Below are 23,328 nucleotides of genomic sequence, written 5' to 3' on the forward strand. Positions count from 1 at the left end.
ATTTTGCATGGAATTTTGGTCAACATTGTGACTGTCAGATGTAATTTCTGATTTCTCATCCAAGTACTTAATTTTATGCTATTAAAATTCATTTCATCTAGCAAATATAAAGTAGCTGGGAAGAATAAATCAGACTGTGTTTAAAACTATTCTTAAAGTCTGTATTCTGAGGATTGAACAACGGAATAGAAACAGTGATAATAATTGAAAGTCGTACTCGAAAAAGGCTGTGAAATATTTCCGTTTTAAGTCGTTAAATGAACATCATTTAAACTTGTTTTTATGATATTAAGTTTAAAAAAAAAAATGAAACATTTGGTTTAATCGATGTCCCGTTTCATCTGTTCATAATGCATGACTGTGATTTCGTAATGCACGGGTGTGATTTCGTAATGCATGACTGAGATTTCGTAATGACTGGCTGTAGCAATTGCTCCGTTTATAACGACCAGATGTCGAAATTTTCCTTTTATAAGGCATGGGCATTTCTATACGTATTGTAGTAAGTTGGTTAATAATATCCATTAAAACCCTGTAAAACCAGGGTTTTCCCACTATTTTCCACTGGACTGGGCAATACTCTTAAAACCCGGGTTTTTGCCAACCCTGGGAAGAGTAAGCAGATCCTGCTCCACATGTTGCACCCTTTGTAATACTCATGTTATAACAAATCCGGTGAATAGTATAATGTGGTAGGTCACATTAATGAAAGAGAAGGAAATTGTAGCTACGACGTCAGGAACATATCCGATATCATCTGTAAAACGGTTATTCCATAACGGCCAACCAACTCGTGATGGCGTCCGTAAAACTTACGAAGGGACGGTTTCAATTTCAGAATTTGAAACTCCTGGTTTAATAGTTTCCTTGTGAGCAACAACCCTATATCAAGAAAATCATGATAGGACATTACATCAAGCACGGGTATATCATATCAATTGAGAGATATATATTCCGTATGCAGGTGCTGCTAGAATGTTGCTACTTAGAAATGGAAAGTTCACAATTGGAAAGCTGAAATCATCTCTTTTGTCGTAAAGTTTTGTTTCAACCGACCCTCATTGTCAATTTCTAGATGTAAGTCAAGATATGAGGCCGACTTAACTGTATCTGTTGTATCCTTTATCTCAAGTTCGATTGGATAGATACGTTCTACATAGTCACCAAATTTCGAATTATTTAGTGAAAGAACATCATCTTTATAGCAGAAAGTAAAGTTAAAGGATAATACTAGCTTCTTATCTTTCGTTTCTTAGAAGTTCCTGTATGAAGTCAGCCTCATAATAATAAAGAAACAAGTCGGCAAGAAGAGGTGCACAATTGGTTCCCATTGGATTTAAAAAACACGTCTTCCGAACGCAACAAATATGTTGTCAATCAAGAAATCAAGCATCTTGATAATGTCAGATTAAGAGAATTCTTTGTTTAAATCAGAGTGATCCTTTACAAAGTAGGATTTATCCCTCCCTAAGGCAAGATACTTGTATCTAAGTTGGCCATTCTTTTTTTTTATGAAACAAAGCAATAACAACTCTTTCAATTTGTCTTTTAGTTTAGAATGTGCAATACTTGTGTAAAGTGCAGAAAAGTCAAATGTTTTAATACTATTGCAAGATAAAAGAGAGTAAGATTGTATGAACTCTAAAAGATCTTTGGAATTTTGTAATATCCATATCTGACTCACGCCACCTCTAGAATAGGGATTTCGCAATAACTTTGGAGCCCGACTTTGATTGCTGATAAAATAGATGTTAATAATTTAGAAAGAGGTTTCGTGGAGCACTTGGCAGACCCAGCAATATACCGTTATTTGTAAGGACACTTATATAGTTTAAGTATCCAATACAGTGATGGAAGATCCAGTTCTTCATCTTTGGTTGAAATTCTAAAGGAACATAGAACCGATCTATGATTATCCTGGATTTCCTCTTTGATAAGTGTCATGAGAGTATATGTTGAGTTTCCAAGTGATTTGTCAATATGCAATTCGTTCATCAACCAGTTGATAAATAAGTTTCACACACAAAAACAATTTTGTTTGGAACTTTCTCTGCGGAGACAACAACTAATTTGTCATGGAGGTAGGATAAGTGTTTTGCAACATTTGGGTCTTTCGAGATCGTTGTACCCATTTAGTTTCTTAGTTTTGATTTGTATCAACGACCTCACAGCCTTTATCCATTCGGAAAGAGTGTTTACGTCTTCCCTCTCGCGCTTAGCCCATAAAATAAAAGTGCTGACATAACAATATTTATTAAAATTAGAACCTTAGGAGAAAGACTTATTTTTGAGATTATTTTAATGTAAAGCATATACAGTTTTAAAATTATATGACTTTTTGTTTGGTTTTGCCTCTAATAGGAAGAAAGTCCAATGAGTTACTTAGCATGACATTAATACTGAAAATGAGAAACCACAACGACTTAACTAAGTTTAACATTAAGGTTAATAATATCATTCATTAATGCACAAGGTCTTCCGGGTTTAAATATATTTTTAAGTATTTCTGGATATTTTTCTACCCCTTCCTAATTTACTTGTGCTTAATCAAACAAGGAAGAATAACAATAAAAAAACAGGATCTTCCTGCTTAATCTGCTATAACTTTCATTTTTAAGTACAAATTTAAAAAAAACCAGGCAGGCTGAATGATAAAAATGAACTATGGTGAAAATAGCGCAGACATTTTAGGGTTTCGATTAATTCAATTATTGGTAAAACTAAAAAAAATCAAATCAATTTATAGAAAATATTAATCTTTTAGATTTCAATAAATTTACAAATCTCTATATAATTTACATACCCTATAATCAGACAGATATTAAAAAAAACTAAAATAAAAAGAATAAGATGTCTTTATTCGTCTCTATTTCTTTGATATACTGTATACACAAACTTTATGTCTATCATTGTTAAAAACTGTGTGTTCATCTCTAGACGACTTTTGGTTTTTTATGTAGTTGGGTTGCTGTGTTATTGGCGGTATTCCTGTATTTACATTTGTTTTTATATGATCCTAATTACCTTGAGAAATGGTAATGGTGATACGTGTACGCGTAAAGTAATTCCATTGTTTACAGACACATTGAATGTATGTATCAATTGTGTTACATGCATATAAGGACGTACAACAATACCCTACAGTAATAATACGCTGGTTTGCAGGAGGACGGAAATAAAAATACGACCACAGCTAAAGTATCTTTTGGGGCCATAAAGCATATTGCCAAAATGTTGTTAGAATTCATTTAAACACAATTGTACGGATTACCTTGTAAAAAATGTAAGCGAGAACACACCTTTCTTCGCTAGTATATAAAAGAAAGCGAACCCAAATGACAATCATACGTCCACAGCAATCGATTCTCCTGCACATGCCAATATGAAGTTTGTCCTACGGGTATGTTAACTTTATTCACAACTTTCCATAGCTCTTGAAAGATGTACAGCTAACATATTGCTTAGACATTTTTTTAAAGATTGTATGTTGCCCCCTAGATATCTTTTAATTTACTATTCTCGTTGGGATGCTGTCTCCTTGACATTTATCCATTTTTCCTCTATTCAAAGATATTACATTTTATTTTAATATTTATATTTAGAATATTAATATATTGGTATAATCGTTTAATAAGAATAAAATGGCACGACACAATTGTTGACTCTCTCAAACTGGAACTCTAAAAATTCATGTTATACCTAAGTAAAATATTTCCCAACTGGGAGATGTACTTTCTAAAGATTAGCATTACTCATTCGATAACACAAATGTTCATATATAATAGTTTTGCATATTTTTTCTACAAAAAAAATAATCAGCAGTACGTGATTCTTATCAAGATAACTAATTTGTATGAAAAATCTCATGCGTAAAACTATATTGTATTTGCACAGCAGTTATATACTTTAATTTGTTAATGACATTTTTTGCAGATGATCTTCTTGGCTTTAGTAGTACTAGTTACTAGCTCTGCTGGTTGGTGGTGGGGCAAAAAAAGTTACAAATGCAATGGTAATTATATTTCTATATGTCATTTAGTTCTAACATTTCTCATAGTTATCCATGGAGTCGATACTTATCGTAAATAGACGGGAACAATTGAACAATATTTACATTGTATTTTTTTCGTTTAAAAGGAATTTGATTTGTTTAAAAGGAATTTAATTTGTTTAAAATATTAGACTCATTCAATATATAACTCTTCCCTAACTTGAATTTCAGAAAATGAAATTATGCGTTCTTTCTATGAAACTTCTTCGAGAATTACACCCTGCTGTTTTGCTTAAACAGTTGTGTATAATTTAACGTATGATATATGGGGGCAGACATAGCATAAGACGCTTTAAATCTGTTGTAAACCTGTCGACGCACCCAATAACGCTCCTTGATTTGTCTTCTTAATATAGGCAAACTGCTGTTTCCAATTTATGAGTCAATCATACCACACCTTAGTATCTTTATATTGATATGACCATCAGTTCCAATCTTAAATGTTGTGGGTTGCTACCTAGATCTATCTAGATATTGGACGATATAATGAGTAATTTAAAATAGTTTGTAAACATGTTGCATATGTATTTTTTATAATATTTTTGCAACATAATCAAGGGTCAATATACAAGTATACTTTAAAAATGCAACACCGTTTATAGATATAGGAAGATGTGGTATGCGTGCCAATGAGACAACTCTCCATCCAAATAACAATTTATAAAAGTTAACCATTATATATAGGTCAATGGTTAGATTGCTTGTTATGCAAAATTATCTGCAGATCGTGACATTTACATTTCACATATATGATGCAATTTGATATACAAAAATATCTGACGCACCTTTATGTGATTATGGTTCTAAAAAGATAAATTGTCTTTGTTAGAAAAATATAAATAATCAACCTACGTAATCTTTTATAACTTGCAGATCCTTCTAGAGGAGAGCCTTACTATTTTGGAACAACAAAACTATTCTGCATGACAAAGAAAGGAAAGCGAGATGCACCATCGCGAGGCACTAAAGTTCTTAGTCATCGATGGATCCAATACAAGGGATACTATTTTGAAAGAATAAACAGCGGCGATATCTATACTTATGGATCATCAATAGAATCTGACAAGTGCTCAACCCAGCGTGAAAGTAAACCAGCTGGATACAGTTCCCTTAGTGTTGACTGTATAAAACGCTGCACAAATAAATATCAAAGAAAATACGGATCATATGGATGGTGGGGAAATAACTGCCATCATTATGCAAATCGTATCTCCGAAATTCTATGTACCAAAACAACTTGTCCCTCATGGTGTGAATACTAAATCCGCCTCATATTTACCTACATTATATATCTGCTTATTCTTGACGAAAGAAGGAGCATTTAATCTACTGACATATTAAAGGTTATAACTTTCTTATAATTACTTTAAACTTTATTTCAATTCTTACTCAGTTGAAAATAAAAATTACATCATTTTAAATCTCATTTCTCGTTTTTTATATAGATTATACCGTTAGTTTTCCCGTTTGAATCATTTTCCACTAGTCATATTTGGACCCCTTGATAGCTTGCTGGTCGTTGTGAGTCAAGGCCCCGTGTTGAAGACATATAATGGTTTACTTTTATAAATTGTGAATTAGCACTCAAACCTCATCTTGAATATCTAATTACACAGACTGTTTCGACTTATTTCGGGAAATGTCATTACAAAATGTCAAATAACAAATAAAACTTTTTAAGTAAATAAAGGCAACAGTAGTATACCGCTGTTCAAAACTCATAAATCCATGGACAAAAAACAAAATCGGGGTATCAAACTAAAACCGAGGGAAACGCATTAAATATACGAGGAGAACAACGACACAACACCGGAACGTAACACACACAGAAACGGACCAAGCATCAGACAAAACACCACGAAAATAAAAAATATAACATGAAAACCAAATACATGAATTTGGGATAGACAAGTACCGTGCCACGTCTTATCTCAATATCTCAAAAATAAGAGAAAACACAAACGACTCAACGTTAAAATGCAACACACACATAAACGAACAATAATATAACAATGGCCATCTTCCTGACTTGGTACATGACACTTTTAAAGGGGAATAAAAGTGGTGGGTTAAACCTGGTTTTGTGGCATGCCAAACCTCGCACTTTAATGGCAAAGTTAAATATAACATTGAGATGACAACATGATGCTACAGGACTACAATACAAATAAATAGAAGAACATATTAGACAAAGAAAAAAATTATTAATAGATAACAAAAAGCATCAGGTTTAAAATTCAATACGCCAAAAACGCGCCTTGTCCACACAAAAATCAACAGTGACGCCCAGATATAAAAGATCGAAAGTGAAAAAAGTACAAAGTTGTACAGCACTGAAGATAAAAGTTGAAAAGGTTTCGCCAAATACGGCATTGTTTTTATGCCAGGGATAAGAAAATTATTATTATATAGAACAATTCATGCTATTGCAAACAGTAAATTTTATCAAATGTATATGAAAGATTTAACATAAAGAAACTGAGGTATTAAATAATTACAGAAAACTAAACCCGAATACACAACGCCAAGATATAAAAGATCAGAAGTGAAAAAGGTACAAAGTTGTACAGCACTGAAGATCAAAAGTTGAAAAGGTTTTGCCAAATACGGCATTGTTCTTATGCCCGTGATAATAACATCCTTATTATATAGAACAAAGCATGCTATTGCAAACAGTAAATATTAACAAATGAATATGAAAAAAATACATAATGAAACTGAAGTATTAACTAATTACAGAAAACTGAACCCGAATACATAATGCTATTAAAGTTTAACACAGAATAGACACAACCGAATTAGTCTAGGCGTCAACGTAATTAAAAAAATGTGACGTCACATACGATGGCGAAACGGCACAAACGTTATGTCTCATTTGAATTTATAATTAATGTTATTTAGAAACAGCATGACGTCACATATGAAAAACTATCAAAGTGAGATAGAATTAGGATTGATTTAAGATTATATTAGAACTAAATACTGATAATTCATTTAAACAAAATGCATATAGCAATACTTATTAATAGCAATTACCTGTAATATATATATATATATATGTCCAGTTTGTTATGAATCCAACTTCAAACGTAAATAATCGTTCAAAATTTAATATAATTAATAAAGGCGGTGATTAATTTTTCTATCCGTAACACCTAAATATAATAAAAAGACGACAACACATTTAAGTAAAATTCAAATCGGAAACTCCTTGAAATATTATTTCTACTAGAGCACACCCGTGATATCGCGGGTCCGTGACTGAATTAAAGTATATAACTATGCGCAAGCCTTATTTTAGTATAAGTATTGTCATCTGATAAAGTCATGCCGATTTTAAGATACACAGTTTTCTCTGCTTTCAAATCTTTCTGTTTGAACCGGTCGAACTGGAACTTATCAATTATTGGTAATATTAATTATTTGGAAACGTGACAAAAGATCCAGGAATGGGGTACTTTTTAATCAACAGATTTGTCCTATATTAGTTATAAATAAAGTTGAATTCTTTGATTCGCTGTTTAACGTCATACCCGCTGACAAATTGAAAACTGTACCTATACGCTTTATTTTAAGTCCCGATTTTTAGTATTCGTATTGTTAACCTCTTAGAAAGTCTTACTGATTAAAATACTACAATAGGTAACAATTTGACAATTTAGTAGTGTCAACCCTGTGATTATGACCCGTGTATATAGCATATTAATATTGAATACACCGTTTGGTGGTGCGCCTGTCAGATGCGGAACGTTCAGATAAGGTAATAGGTAACAGGTGAATATACTATTGGTATCGGTATCGGACTCGACCCGGAACTTCTTAATTATTGGCAATATTAATTACGTGGAAAACAAAAGGACCTGGAGTGATGTAATTTTTAATCTACACCTTTGTACTATATTAGTTGTATATAAAGTTGAATTCTTTGATTCGTCGATTTTACGTGATGACGGCTGACAAATTGGACCTCGTCTTTTTAGTATTATAGATTATTTCCCTTCACCAAATTGACTGAATACACGGTTTATTAGATAATACGATAAAGACACAACGGCCTTATTTTTACGAATAACTGTTAATACATGAATTATCATTGACGGTGTCGGAGTCATGATAATAAATCAACCTAAAAAATTATGATGTAAAGAATTACAGATCACTATACGGCCTTCACTAATGAGAATAACACACACAATTCAATAAGAACAGCTAACGTCATGATACAAGTCTATAACATTAAACGGCATAGGGGATATCATTTGGGGGGGGGGGGGGATTCAGGTTATTGTTTCGTTTTTCACTAAATTATTCGACTTTTACGTGTCACGCTGAGACCTTAAAAACACATAGCGTATGTTGCGAAGATACACGTGTCTATCTCGCTAAAACAATCTCTTCTCATCCTGACATTGGACAGGTGTATAACAGTAAACCATTTGAAAATCTGTGCAAATACATTGTAAATAAAATGTTGAAAATTAATTTGACTCGTTAAATTTTCATAAAATTTTGTCTAAGTATTTACTTTGACACTTTAACAAAAATGTAAAAATTTAAAATATTTGAACCAACCGTTTTGTCAGAAAAAATACACTGGTTATATAGCAATTTGACAACCACCAATTTTGATCATTGAGCAGCTTGATATTCCTTTTACAACACAACGTAATTCAAACGTTTAGCTGACTTTACAGAGTTATCTCCCTGTAGTTTTAACTAAGGTACCACCTTAAAATAAGATCGACCTTTCAACAATACCAAAATATAAGTGTCGGCATAATGCAGTTTCAAGCGAAACGTCGATTCCGGATTGTTATCGTTGTTTGTTTGTTATGTAACTTTAAAAATTCACTTCACAATCACCATGTGAACCAAGTTTCAATTAACTTGCTTTTTCTGTGGACAGATGCAGAGATCAGAAAATACAATGTCCCTTTACCATCGTAGACCGTGCATAAAATTATCAAGGAGATGGATTTATTCATTAACCTATATAAGACAATTATTAATTTGAAAGGTAAGCACTACTTGCATGTAGTTTTTTAAAGTTTTTTTTTGTTTGAAAACGAAAACACAATGAAAAGATTAGGTATGATCCCTCAACTTATCGTCCATCATGTCTGTATTCTTGAATTTATCAGGTCTTTTTTTTCCTTTTCAAAAAATTAAAAAAAAAACAAAAAAAACAACAGTATTTTCTATTCTTAAAAGTTAAGCCGATTTTCTGTTCTATATCATTTTTATTCCATATGACTGTTTATTTTGGCAAATAATATTTATTCTACAACCCTATCCAAACAATTCCTGCACCCCCTTTAATTAATTTCAAAAACTAAACACGTAACATACAAATTAAACATGATTTCCATACCTTTTTATGTGAAGCAGCCATTTTGATTGCTCAGTTTCAAATAATATCAATATTTGAAAATTACATCTGATAATCATCGGGATAATGTCATAAAAAAAATTAATTTAAAATCGATGCGAGTCGAGGAAATACGAAGTATTCTTAAACAAATGTATGCAAATAAAAATGTGTTACAATTTCATTGCTGTTGAAATATACAATTATTTTCACTTCTTGGAAATAATTATTGATAGAACGATATTGATTACATAACATAAAATAACATAACATAACAAATAAATGATATTAAATAACATTGGTGTCGATACAGAATACAGCACAACTTTTGTAATGAAATAAATTCAAACGGTAAGAGTGTCAAAATAGATGTGAAAATCTAGAGCAAATGATGTGATAGTTGATGGTACTTATACCGTCCAGTGGCCAGTATTTCTTAATGTTTTTAATACATTCATAGTATTGTCAAATAGATATATAAAAAAAGAGGCTCAAATATAAACGACAAAATAAGAATTTGATATGACTAGTCGGATTTTCAACGGATGGGATGCCACAATTTTGAAATTTGGGATAAAATAGGCAAACATGTGGTACTGTGCTATGTAGTTGTAAAAAGGGGGATCTAGGAAAAAAAGATGAAAAAATAACGGGAACTGCAATACAAAAATGTGGGATTCGGGATATCAGAAATCCCTCTTTCACCCCTCTTACTTGTATCACAATTATTTAAAAGAAAATTTGAACTGCACATCAAGTTAAAAAAAGATGAAAAGAACAAAAGTTATCATATGCCAATAATGTAAAATGTTTATTATCCACTCCGTGTTATTTGTGAAACTCTTGAAGTTTTCTTTTTTAGTTTTATAGAATCTTAAATATATTATCAGGATGATAGTTTATGTTTCAATAATTTATAAACCTTAACCCTAAAACTTATCCTACCTTCACGATACTGTAGCACTGACCATAACACGAATTAGAAATTAGAATGTATCAGTACAATTCTGTAAGACCGACTTAATTCAACGGTTGATTGATAACCTACTTCAAGAACATCCATCAATTCCAATTCATAAACTTATTATATCAATCAAAGACACTGGTTAGTGAGCTGATGGATCTAACATTCACACAGAAACGACAAAGTGGGTAATTGATATTGGGTGTGACCAATTGGGAAATACCGTTAACCATGGATAGACCGACCGATAATTTAATCGAAAACATTTGTTAACGAAATCTATGGTCATGATTTATAGTTAATGTTTTATATAGTTTAACAACCTAAATTACAACCAAAACTAAACACTTACCATAGATTACTACACTATCATAATACTAGCCCAAATGCCTTAACCGAACCTAAACGAAAGTTTTGGAAGTTGAATATGCCAATAAAAGCAACGTTACCATGGAATCTAAAACGGGCGATAACTGAACATTTGCTAAACAAAGTTCTTCAGAGGGAGTTCTCCTAGAAATTAAAGCTTGTTCCAAATCACTCGCTCCATTCGTTAAAAAATTGCATTTTATCATTTTTTGAAAAGTACACAGGTTATTAAATTTGTCATCTAAAAAACAGAATGATAGAAGCTTGAAATTATATTTAAATGAAAGAGATCAACCCAGTTTAGGTAGGGTTCGTGTTGCTTAGTCTTTTGTTTTCTATGTTGTGTCTTGTGTATTTTTATTTGTCTGTTTGTCTTTTTATTTTGTAGCCATGGCGTTGTCAGTATATTTTCGATCTATAAGTTTAAATGTCCTTCTGGAACTTTCGTCTCTCTTTTTTTAAGATTCAATAGACGATTACTAAAACCCCCAAAATGAAAAATAGTAAACCTATCAAGGGGATCGCTTTATAAGCCTTGCAATATTGTGGGCAGTTCATACATGGAGTGGAATACAGGTCTTTAAGTTTACAAGCGGAATCTTTCTTTCTGCGTGTAAAAAGTAAAATCTTAAAAATACTGAACTCCGAGGAGAGTTCAAATAGGAAACCCCTAATCAAATGGTAAAATCAAAAGCTCAAACACATCAAACGAAAGGAAAACAACTGTCATATTCCCCACTTGTTACAGGCATTTTCTTTTTATAAGATGGTGGATTGAACCTGGTTTTATAACTAGCGAAATGATGTTTTCTGTCAAAAATATTCTCTTTTTGATCATCAGTATTAGAATGTATATAGTGCTAGATTGTTCATATGGTTTTATATACATTTTGAAGTCAAAATGTAAATGTAAATGATCGAAAATAAAATCTGTAATATGATGAAATTTAATTAAACCTCGAGTGTGGATTCGGGAGTAGGGCAATACCGATTACGGATATATCTCTACTTAGCAGCCATAGTCATAGTGTTCTATTCCAGATATCCGCCCTCGTCTATTTTATTCAAATCAAGGCCGAACACATGTGACTGTTGTTGTTAAATTTAGAGCATCATGATACTTTAAGAATGTTTGTTACCTAAATATGGTATAAAGTTAAAACATATGCATGCCAGAATATTACTGCGCAAATGTGTTTTATGATAATAAACATGACAAACGTATCGAATGAAAGTTATACTATGTTGTTTTGTCAGATATTAAATGCATAATTCATTTTGCATATTTTAAAAGGATAAATTTGTTTAAGAAAACATGCTGTATTATCGGATTAAACATAGACTATTCTCGTTATCATGGGAATTAAACACATGCTCTCTTTGTTCTTTTGTATCATTCGTCTAAATGACGTAAAGGTCGAATATATATACCTATATATACAACTCGTCTAAATATATATATTCGACCTTTACTTCATTTAGACGAATGATACAAAAGAACAAAGAGAGCATGTGTTTAATACCCATGATAACGAGAATAGTTGAGTTAATGTTTAAACGAGTTGTATGTATACACATACACATATATATATATATACAACTCGTCTAAACATCAACCCAACAATGTTAGATCTGTAAATTTGCTTCCGCAAATTTGTTGTTCTTCCCTCGCCGGGATTCGAACCAATGCTACTGAGATATCGTGACACCAAATCGCCTGCACTGCAGCCGTCCCGCTAGACCACACGACCACCTGGGCTTCACAAAAATAAAGCTTTCGGTGGCCATGTGTTAACTTTTCTCGTCAGTTTTAATCTAGCGGCGTATTACAGTACATGATATATAAGGCATGCAGATGTTATTGTTACAGATCAGCTAAATTATATATATAGTAAAGGATCCTACAAATTAATGCAAGATACAGCCACAGAAAATAATTATATTTATAAGTACGTCTGAGTCAGTAACAACTCCACAACAGATTTATCCATCGGATCACCAGAAATGATGGTGATACATGGATGTGTACATATTGTATATACAACTCGTCTAAACATCAACCCAACAATGTAAGATATGTAAATATGCTTTCGCAAATGTTTTGTTCTTCTCTCGCCGCGATTCTAACCCATGCTCCTAAATTTCGTGACACCAAATCGCCTGCACTGCAGCTGTCCCGCTAGACCACATGACCACCTGGGCTTCACAAAAATAAACCTTCCGGTGGCCGTGTGTTACCTTTTTTCGTCTGTTCTAACATGTCGAATCTAGCGGCGTACTACAATACATGATATATAAGGCATGGAGATGTTATTGGTACAGATCAGCTCAATTATCTATAGTAAAGTATCTTACAAATTAATGCAAGATACAGTCACAGAAAATAATTATATTTATAAGTAAGTCTGAGTCAGTGACAACTCTAAAACTGATTTATCCATCGGATCACCAGCAATGATGGTGATACATGACTGTGTACATAATGTATATACAACTCGTCTAAACATCAATCCAACAATTTTAGATCTATATATACTATCCAAAAGTCAATAGTCAACGACAAACTATGCATTGGGATAATATATAATTGTTTAAAAAACTTGACGTGTGACAGCCTTTTTATCACTAATAGATGTTTTCTATTTGTTTGATGTGTTTGAGCATTTGATTTTGCCACTTTATGAGATTTTCCTATTTGCATTTTCCTTTGAGTTCGGTATTTTTGTTCCTTGTTAATTTTTTTCTTCATATCTTCAAAATTAAAAAGCAAAATACAAATAGTTAAAACAATACCGAACTACAAGGAAAAGTAACGAAACGGAAAGTCACACATCATAGAAATGTATAACAACTGTCATATTAATGAAGAAAATGATTGATAAAACCTTGTTTTATGGCTAGCTAAACCCGTCACTCACAATCCATCCTTCCATTGAAATTCATTACAGAAGGAGTCGTTTAGCATATTACTAGCTCAAACTCTCCAGTAACATTGTTGTAACATCAGAACATGATTACACTAAGAACCAAATATATTGCAACAAAGATTTTGAAATGTTGGATACCGTGTGAATGTGGAATACAGGAGGTATAATATGGGAATACGAGATACAGGAAGTAAATATGGGATTTAGGATAAAGACGTGAAAAGTTTTTATAAACATTTATTTTATATAGCTCTCCAATATGATCATTTTAAGCCTGACTGATAACGCTATTATGTTCCTTTGTTTATTATCAGCGTTTACTTTTTATAGTTGGATGCTATATTCAGTAAAGTAACTCGTGAGTGTATAAGATTGTGATATTTCTTCAGGAAACAAATAAAGTCCTCAGTTTTCTATGTTGTGTTTCTTGAAAGTGTCGTTTGTCTGGGTTTAAAAAAATAAATTTGCATGGCTTTGATAGTTTGTTTTCAACCTTTGAGGTTGCATGTCTCGTTGGTATCTTTTCCCTCTTCTTTTAAGTCATCAAATCTTAACCACTCTGTCTAGACTAGGTTGATAGTTATCAAAGGTACCAGGATAATAATTTAGGACGCCAGACGCGCGTTTCGTCTACATAAGACTCATCAGTGACGCTCAAATCAAAATATTTATAAAGCCAAACAAGTATACAGTTGAAGAGCATTGAAATCTGGATTTGATTGCTGAAACAGTTAAGTGGAGAATATTAAAGACCTTCAATTAGTGTCGGAGGGTACATTTTTAGTCTCCAAATGAATTGTCAATTATTAATTCCCTTGTCAATTAGTTAAAGTGGTATATGTGATTAACATATACACATATGTTCTTTTGTGGCAAACAAACTTTCGAACAAAACTAATCGTAAGGTTAACTGACATCGTCATGCATTACGTTTGTCTCACTAAAATTTAGTCGGGATTTATTTATGCGATAAACAACTTAGTTGTCATTTAGGTTTGACATGTGCTACTCAAGTCTTTAAAGATCGATGTAGCATGTTTAGTCATAGTCCATTCAATCTTTTAATTCTGATTTGCATCAGAAATATAACTTTATACTTGAAGATATCAATATTGAGATCTCGAAACACGTTTTTGCAATTGAAAATTAGAGTCGCAATCAATTGCGTATAAGAATATGAGATATCAGGTACAGATGGATCCTTAAAGTAAGTAGATGTTTTAAGACATTGTCTGAATTAATGGAATGGGTACCTGTGTTGGCAAAGAAAAGTATTAGTAAAGACCTTCTTTACTAAATGAATATGAATCGGTCTGAAAAGTCCGTGATTGACAATATAGAAAATGATGCTTTCAATTTGTATTAGTTTGGATAGGAATTTGTAACATTGGCTTCCAAACATATATTGAACAGAGTATATTTTTTTTAACGGAGTGAGTAAATCTTTTTCAACGGAGTTAGTCAATCTTTTGAGGTTGTGATGACAAATTTACATTCAAGTTATGTTAAAAAATCACTATTATAAAGATAAGAAGTTCTTTGTAATAAAGGTAGTGAGAATAATTGCACTTTGACTGGGAATATATTAAACTTACATTTTTTGTGACTAATGCGTACTCTTAAAATTAGTGCATACTCGGAAAATGACAATATACACATGTATATGTGTTATAATTCCAATTTTGTTGACATAAGGATTTTCAGTTTTCCTGGAACTAAACATCGATGAAGTAGAATAAATTACATAACATCTGTTCATAATATACATATTCATGATAAATATCTTTTACCAAAAAAGTAAACTTAATAGCACCACACCCAATCCAAAATACAGTTCCAACTTCACCATGAAATTAACTCTCACGGTAAGAATGTTAAAATAATTTGTTTAACAATTAAGTTCAGATTTTGTAATCATGAACACGCACTCCGAAGCAAATATGCAAGATTGTCAAAGCACAGTCAATGTGAAATCATGTTGTCAAATTCAGAGAAATTAAGTTTTTTATTATTATTAATGTTGTTATTATTAATTCAATCATATTTTTTAGTATTATCTTTTTCTACTATATAATATGCATGTCAGGAATATGACAGTTGCTATCCATTCGTTTGATGTGTTTGAGATTTTGATTTTGCCATTTGATTATTGGCTTTCCGTTTTGAATTTTCTTGGAGTTCAGTATTTTTGTGATTTTCTTTTTTTTTTTATCGTTATCATTAAAATAATTTATCGTTATTCTTCATTTTTTTTATCGTTATTATTCAATTTTTTTTATCGTTATTATTCAATTTTTTTATCGTTATTATTCATTTTTATTTATCATTTCCACCATGCTCATTATAATAACTGTCAAAATTATTATCTATTTATTTAATGTAGCATAAAAAAAAGGTTACACTACACTTACATGTAACTTCGAACACCCATATAAGGCTAATTAAAATATAACCTATCTGAAATAACACCATTCATATTGCTCATTCTTAAGTGTTATATGTTGCGTTGTGTATACTGTAATTGGTAGGTTTGTTTTTGCCACGGATTTGTCGGTCTTTCATCGATCTTGGCGTGAATATCAATTAAATGGTCATTTTTATTAATGTCCCTTTGCAAAAGTATAAATTAATCGAAATACTAAGGATTTTCTTATCCAAGACAAAGATTTCTTTGGCCGTATTCGGCACAACTTTTTGGAATTGTTGGTCCTCAATCCTTGTCCATTTCTTACTTGTTTTGCTTTCTCACTATTGTGATCTGATGAGGCTTATGTAGACGAAAAGCGCGTCTGGTGGATCAAATTATAAGCATAGTACCTTTAAGAACTGTTAAGCAAATTATAGTTTTGGCATATTCCCCATCTTTTGTATGTTCTTATTGGCAATAAAGTTTATCTGTAAGGTATTTGTTATTCGCATGAACATATATATTGCACCTTTGATATAGAAAGTGTTGTTAGGAATACTATTGTATGATTAAAATTGATAGATCTTTCTCAATTCACATAAAAAAGAAAATCAATTTACACTGACTGTACCTTGATCATGTTATTTTTAACTGATCAGAAATACACTTACCATACTGCAGACATTTATAGCAGGGGAGTTATTGTAAATAAATATTATTCCAACTACAATGATGATAATTACTTTCTTGAAACATGTTTCAGCTCATAGGTGAAACGAAATATATACATATACAACAAAAGTGAAAATTTTTAGCTCCCTTATGCATTTGCTTACATTTTAACATTGTGTTGCCTCTTTTGTTATGGTATATATATATTTCATAACACATCCGCTTCATCCGTCTCTGTAGTGAAATCGTGAATTTAAAGGAGTTTATGTGTACACTACAAACCTGCAAAAGTATGAAATGAACACTTTATGTGCTCATCTTTTTTTCTATTTCATTCTATCAGTGTGAATTCGATATTACTTGAATGTAATCTTAACCATGCTTTTGAGGCCTTTTATAGCTGACTATAGGGTATTGCCGTTGCTATATATCTTTTAATTTTTGTACTAACTGAATTTGTACCAAACCTTCATTATGAATTTAATGAAAAGTCTGAACTGTAACTCAAATGTCTCAAACAGTCATAACAAATTATAAGGAATAATGGACACATACGAAATTTATGGTCTGAACAATACTTTACTAAGTATGAACCTAAGTTAACTATGATTGAACTATACTCTACCAGCGTATGAACCTTATTCGACCATTTCGTTTCTACTTTATCACATTCAACAATAAAAAAAATATATATTTAAAACCGCATTACTCCCCTTTGCTTTAATTATGTATTGATATTTTGTTTGTAAACAAATATGACCAATCAATTTTCATATTGTATTTATTGGTCGAAGGAGAAGATTCAGTAAGACCCCATTTTGGCCCCAAAATATAGCAGTTTTAGAAAATTGTGAAAATGTAATCTTTATGCTATATTTTGGAAAGTAAAATGCTTCTGCTACATATATATGAGCTGTTTTTGACAATGCAATGCACAAACATCGCGTTCAAGCATCATTAAGTCATGCTAAATTACTGAAATCCTCCAAATTGTAGCATTTTGGTTAATTTTTAGACAGTTTTCGTCTGAAATGAAAGTGGCCGCATTCGTGTTCATTCATAATATTGAAATGTAAGTTGTATTTGATGATAATACAAAACATATTTAAAGGTTGAGGATGAACACGGATGCGGCCACTTACATTTTTGACAAAAAACATCTGAAAAGTGACGTTTTTTGGCATATTTGATAGATTTTTTCATATTTAACCTTGAATCAGAGCGTTTTTAATGACTAAATCAGTCAAAATATTTCACACAAACTAATCGAATCAATTGAAATAGACACTTAAGTGTTTTAAAAGTGTCTATAAACTTTCGTTAGATGAACTTGAAATTTGAGGCCGAAATCGACCCTTACCGGACCTACTCCTTTCTAACTATGAGAAACTAATCCTGAAAAGAATAGAGTCTTAGTTTAAAAATATATAAGAGGGATATTAATACGATTAGGTGGATGACTGTTAACTGTCGAGTTTACTTCATACTTGGTCTAATATTGTTTATTGGTCGAGTTTTGCTCAGTTTTAGTCGAGTCTGATTCAGAATTGATCGAATATGGTTCAGACTTAGTAAACAAATCAGGACATTTGAGAACAAAGACTACCCATTTCAGACTTTTTCTTGGTTGAAATGTTAACTATCACTGGCAAATTATCAGAGGATTTGTTCCAAAGAAGAAACAAAAGAAAAACAATTGGAAATAACTTTGGTTCATCTAAATCTTTGGAGGCATCAAATCTAAAGTGTAAATTTATGCCATAGCACTGGTTCGATATCAATGAAATTTAAGTTGAAAATAGTTTATCTTTCGAACGATTTACATTTTGATTCCTTTCACCTGGTTGAAAATTGTAGGTTTGAATTTTGTAAAGAAATTTGAATTCCGTATTTTACTACTATAGAATACTCAAATGATGGTTCTGTTGTGTACAAGTAGTATGTAAGTTACAACATTTCCTTTTTATACCATATAAATCATATAATATAAAATCAACGGTACCAATTTTGTTGCACCAGATGCGCATTTCGACAATACATGACTCTTCAGTGATGCTCGTGGCCAAAATATTTGAAATCCAAAGCATATATAAAAGATGAAAGAGCTATAATCCAAAAGGTCCAAAAAGTATAGCCAAATTCGTGAAAGGAATCAGAGCTTTGCATGAGGGAGATACATTCCTTAATTTATAATAATTTCTAATATTTTGTAACAGCAAATTTTAATAACACAAAAAATCCGTTTTTTCATGCCAGTACCGAAGTACTGGCTACTGGGCTGGTGATACCCTCGGGGACTAATAGTCCACCAGCAGAGGCATCGACCCAGTGGTAGTAATAAAATCAACGGTACCAATTTTGTTGCACCAGATGCGCATTTCGACAATACATGTCTCTTCAGTGATGCTCGTGGCCAAAAAAATCCAAAGCATATATAAAAGATGAAAGAGCTATAATCCAAAAGGTCCAAAAAGTATAGCCAAATTCGTGAAAAGAATCAGAGCTTTGCATGAGGGAGATACAGTTTTTTTTAATTTGAATAAACAAGTTGAAGTTCACATTGAAACATTTCATATATTTTGTACAATTAAAACATTTAATTGAAGGAGGGACAATAGATACCAAAGTGACAGTCAAACTTATAGAGAAAATGTGCGATTCTTGATGATAAACGTTTTTTATGCAGATAATCTTCTTGGTGTTAGCAGTTCTAGTTACTGGCTCGAATGGTTGGTGGTGGAGTAAACCCAAATATGGTTGCCTTGGTATTTATATATATTCATATATATATTGTTTTATTAAGTACTTTTAATACTATTTATTTCTATTATGGCCTAATCATTATATATAACCGATCTACTAAAAATAATGTAGATAATGCTAATGTATCATCTATTCATCAACGATAGTAGATATTTTTTCATAGGCTATAATACTTACATTTTCTAAAGGAGTAGGTCCGGTAAGACCACTTTTTGGCCCCAAAATATAGCAGTTGTACAAAATTGTTAAAATGTAAACTTTTATTTATTAATTGAACAGTAGAATGCTTCTGCTACATAGATATGGGCTGCTTTTGACAATACACTGCACATGTATCGGGTACTAGCACCATTAAGTTATGCTAAATCACTGAAATCTTCACACTTCTAGCAGTTTAGTAAAATTTTAGACGGATTTCGTGTAAAACGAAAGTGGCCGCATTCGTGTTCTTTCTTAATATTAAAATGAAAGTTGTCTTTTATGATAATACATAACATATATAAAGGTTGAGGATGAACACGGATGCGGCCACTTTCATTTTTGACAAAAAACATCTAAAAAGTGGCATTTTTTGGCATATTTGGTAGATTTTGCATATTTGAGCTTGAATCGGATCGTTTTTAATGACAAAATCAGTTAAAATCTTTCACATAAACTAATTGAATCAAATAGAATAAACACTCAAGTGTTTAAAAAGTGGTCATCATCTTTCGTCAGATGAACATAAAATTTGAGGCCAAAATCGGTCCTTACCGGACCTCCTCCATTAAAATTTGTTTATAAAAACTTTGGCAAAACAGTTATGTGTGATGTTATAACTGTATTATTCTGTTTTACAAATTGAATTCAAATTATAAGATGTCCATCTTTGAATTCGAACGAAGGTTATTTATGGTATACATGTCAACCGTAATTTTATATTAAAAGTATGAAAATTTGGAAGTCTTTTCAAATAGTTCTCAAGGAAACATTTCAATGAGTTAAAACTTTATATTATAAGTATATACACTGCAATTATTCATAAATATATCAACACTGTACCCTTACCTACAAACACAGAGTTCCTCAGTTGGCTTTCTTTGCTTGACTCCAATAAACAAAAGACCAACCAGAAGAATTTGTAATATTATTTAAGCCCCCAATAAATAAGTATTAACTGGAAACACAATGAAATTGATGAACGGTTATACAAATCACAATATTTAATGAGCTATGCAGTTCCGTTAATTAACCGGATGATATAAATACATTGAAAGAATAATCTTTTTTTTGCATTAATGCTATATAAATCAAAAACTAAAAAGACAAATAAATCGTTGTCCGGTTGGAATTGATATGGACTGTTCGGTCACCTCAGGAGAAACCACGCATCTCATTGATTGGCATTTGATACGCAATTCTATGATTTAAATGTGATAAACATGCACATGTATGACACATCAATGCTTCCTTTTTATTTCTTTCATTGGCAAATACATATTTTTTTCATTGGAAAATATACTTATTTAGTTGAAATTATACTTATTTTATTATATTTAGAAGATAGAGATATTAATTGTTTTTTAATGAATACGCAATGATTCATTATTTCAAAATATGACTTCCATTCGATCAATTGAAATGCAGATTGATTACATCATGAAAATAACTCTCATTGTTCGAAATGAACAAAATAAATATCAATCATTGCTTATAACTAAATGTAAATGATAGAGATTGGGAAGGTCTTTGGTCATATTCATATAGACGAATGTGCTTTCCGAGTTAAGCTGTTTAGTATTTTAAAAGTCATTAGAAAAAAAGTTGTCGTTTTTATAGAAAATTATGTACTTTTCTTAATATTTCACTACATAACATATATTTTAAACCATCCCAACCTGAAAAAAATATAAGTGTTCCTTCTTTGTGTAATTATATTATATATAATTTGTTGCATGCTTTTAATCCTTAATATTTCTAGACAAAACATCGGGTTTGTTGCAAATATAGTCAATTTATCAGCTTGGAAATATTCTAATTCAGAATTTCAAAATAGAAAGGCGAGACTAAATGGAAAATTATCATTAACATTTCGTTATGTATATTATATTTTTTTGAATGCAAAGATGTATTCGTGACTAAACATTTACAGTTATACACGTTCGTCAATCGAACAAAAATCAACCTGCCGAAAAGAATCCAATAAGGATCATAATGTCTAATTGACCTTTACCCTTTATTTCCTTTAATTATATCTTTCTCACATAATAATACTGTGTGACAATTATATGATCTTCTGGTCGCTCAAATAATACCTATTGTTTTTAAAATTAAGTGGTGTAGAAGTAGCATTGGCGGAAATGACTTAATGTTTGGCGCAAACAAAAATCATCTTTTTTTCTTATTGGGCAATTATGTCAATGTCTTATCTGCCTTTGATGTATACAAAATTGTTCAAAAGAAATTTAAAAAATTGTACACGTTATGAGATTATAATGACTGTCATGAGATAGAAATCGCGTTTTTTTTAATTTAAGTTATGTGCTGATAAGAAAATATAAAACTTTGTAATCTCTGGTTAATTATAGATCCTTCTAGAGGAGACCCATACTATTTTGGAACAACCGATTTATTCTGCATGACGAAGACCGGAAAGCGCGATGCACCATCCCGGTACACAAAAGCTATAAGTCATAGATGGATTCTTTACAAGGGACATTACTTTGAAAGATTAAGCAACGGCGATTTTACTACTAAAGGACACTCACAAGAGTCTGACAAGTGCAAAACTCACCGTGAAAGTACACCAGCTGGATATAGTTCTCTAAGCGTGGATTGTATTGCACGCTGTACAAAGAACTATAAAAGAAAATATGGATCATACGGATGGTGGGGAAACAACTGCCATATATATGCAAACCGTATATCTGAAATCCTGTGCAACAAAACAACCTGTCCATCCTGGTGTGCTTGATGAACTAAAAAAAAAAAATCTGCACTATAACCATAAATACATATCTAATTCTTTTGTGAACAAATAATTTAAACTTTACTTTTGATTATTTTGAAACTAATGTCATATATCTAAAATAAATATTATGTTGTTTTTCCTAACTTAATTTCTTGATTTTACCGTCAACGGTTAACTAAAATCTGATTTTAGTACCTGAAAACACGGTTTACCCTGATATGTCTATCATGACCGTAATTATGTTGTCAGCGGAATTAACGTTTAAACGGAACCAAAATAAAAATGACAATTTCTTAGCTACAAGGACACTATTTGTAATGTACAAAAAATGAAGAACGAATTATAAGATCCTGAATTTAGATAGGCCAATACAGAACATTGCGAGTTGAAGCGGATATTTATATGTTTGATCAGAACGTCTCTTGTGATATTAAGCTTTATTTTGATGATTATTGTAGAAATCATAAGCCACCTACATCTAAATGATACCACAAAACATATCAAACGAACTTTACGATCATTCCCTCCATGTCATTTGTTTTCTTGTACGTTTTCTTCTAATTGTTGTGAATTATTAAACAATGACAAAAAAGTTCCAAAAAAAATTCTATTCATTTAAAACTACTAGGTCTACCATGTCTACGGAAATCAATATACATTGTACAATTTCATTTTAAAATATTTTCTTTTCATATCAAGATCACAGAGACACCTACAATAATTTAAAAAAAATTAAAACACATCGTTATATTAACTTCATGCGTCCTAGGCGCTTTTCTGGATTTACCTTAATCAGGAACACTCCAAGCCAAACATTTGAATTCCAAGGAGTTAATTGAAGAGCTGGATAAATAATA

General features: G+C 31.5%; 2 protein-coding genes across 2 annotated transcripts; both read left to right on the forward strand.

Moving 5' to 3' along the window:
• Positions 1-3,382: 3,382 nt before the first annotated feature.
• On the forward strand, positions 3,383-5,388 carry LOC134693617 (uncharacterized). Its single transcript, XM_063554455.1, has 3 exons — positions 3,383-3,400; positions 3,934-4,012; positions 4,925-5,388. The coding sequence occupies exons 1-3, from the start codon at positions 3,383-3,385 to the stop codon at positions 5,311-5,313; spliced, it is 486 nt and encodes a 161-aa protein (XP_063410525.1). The 3' UTR covers positions 5,314-5,388.
• Positions 5,389-15,487: 10,099 nt separating this feature from the next.
• On the forward strand, positions 15,488-22,565 carry LOC134693421 (uncharacterized). The gene is made up of 3 exons (XM_063554235.1): positions 15,488-15,544; positions 19,445-19,523; positions 22,089-22,565. Exons 1-3 carry the CDS (start codon positions 15,527-15,529, stop codon positions 22,472-22,474), a joined length of 483 nt encoding a protein of 160 aa, XP_063410305.1. The 5' UTR covers positions 15,488-15,526; the 3' UTR covers positions 22,475-22,565.
• Positions 22,566-23,328: the final 763 nt, after the last annotated feature.

The sequence above is a fragment of the Mytilus trossulus genome, chromosome 12 (assembly GCF_036588685.1).
Source record: "Mytilus trossulus isolate FHL-02 chromosome 12, PNRI_Mtr1.1.1.hap1, whole genome shotgun sequence".
Taxonomy (NCBI): Eukaryota; Metazoa; Mollusca; class Bivalvia; order Mytilida; family Mytilidae; genus Mytilus; species Mytilus trossulus.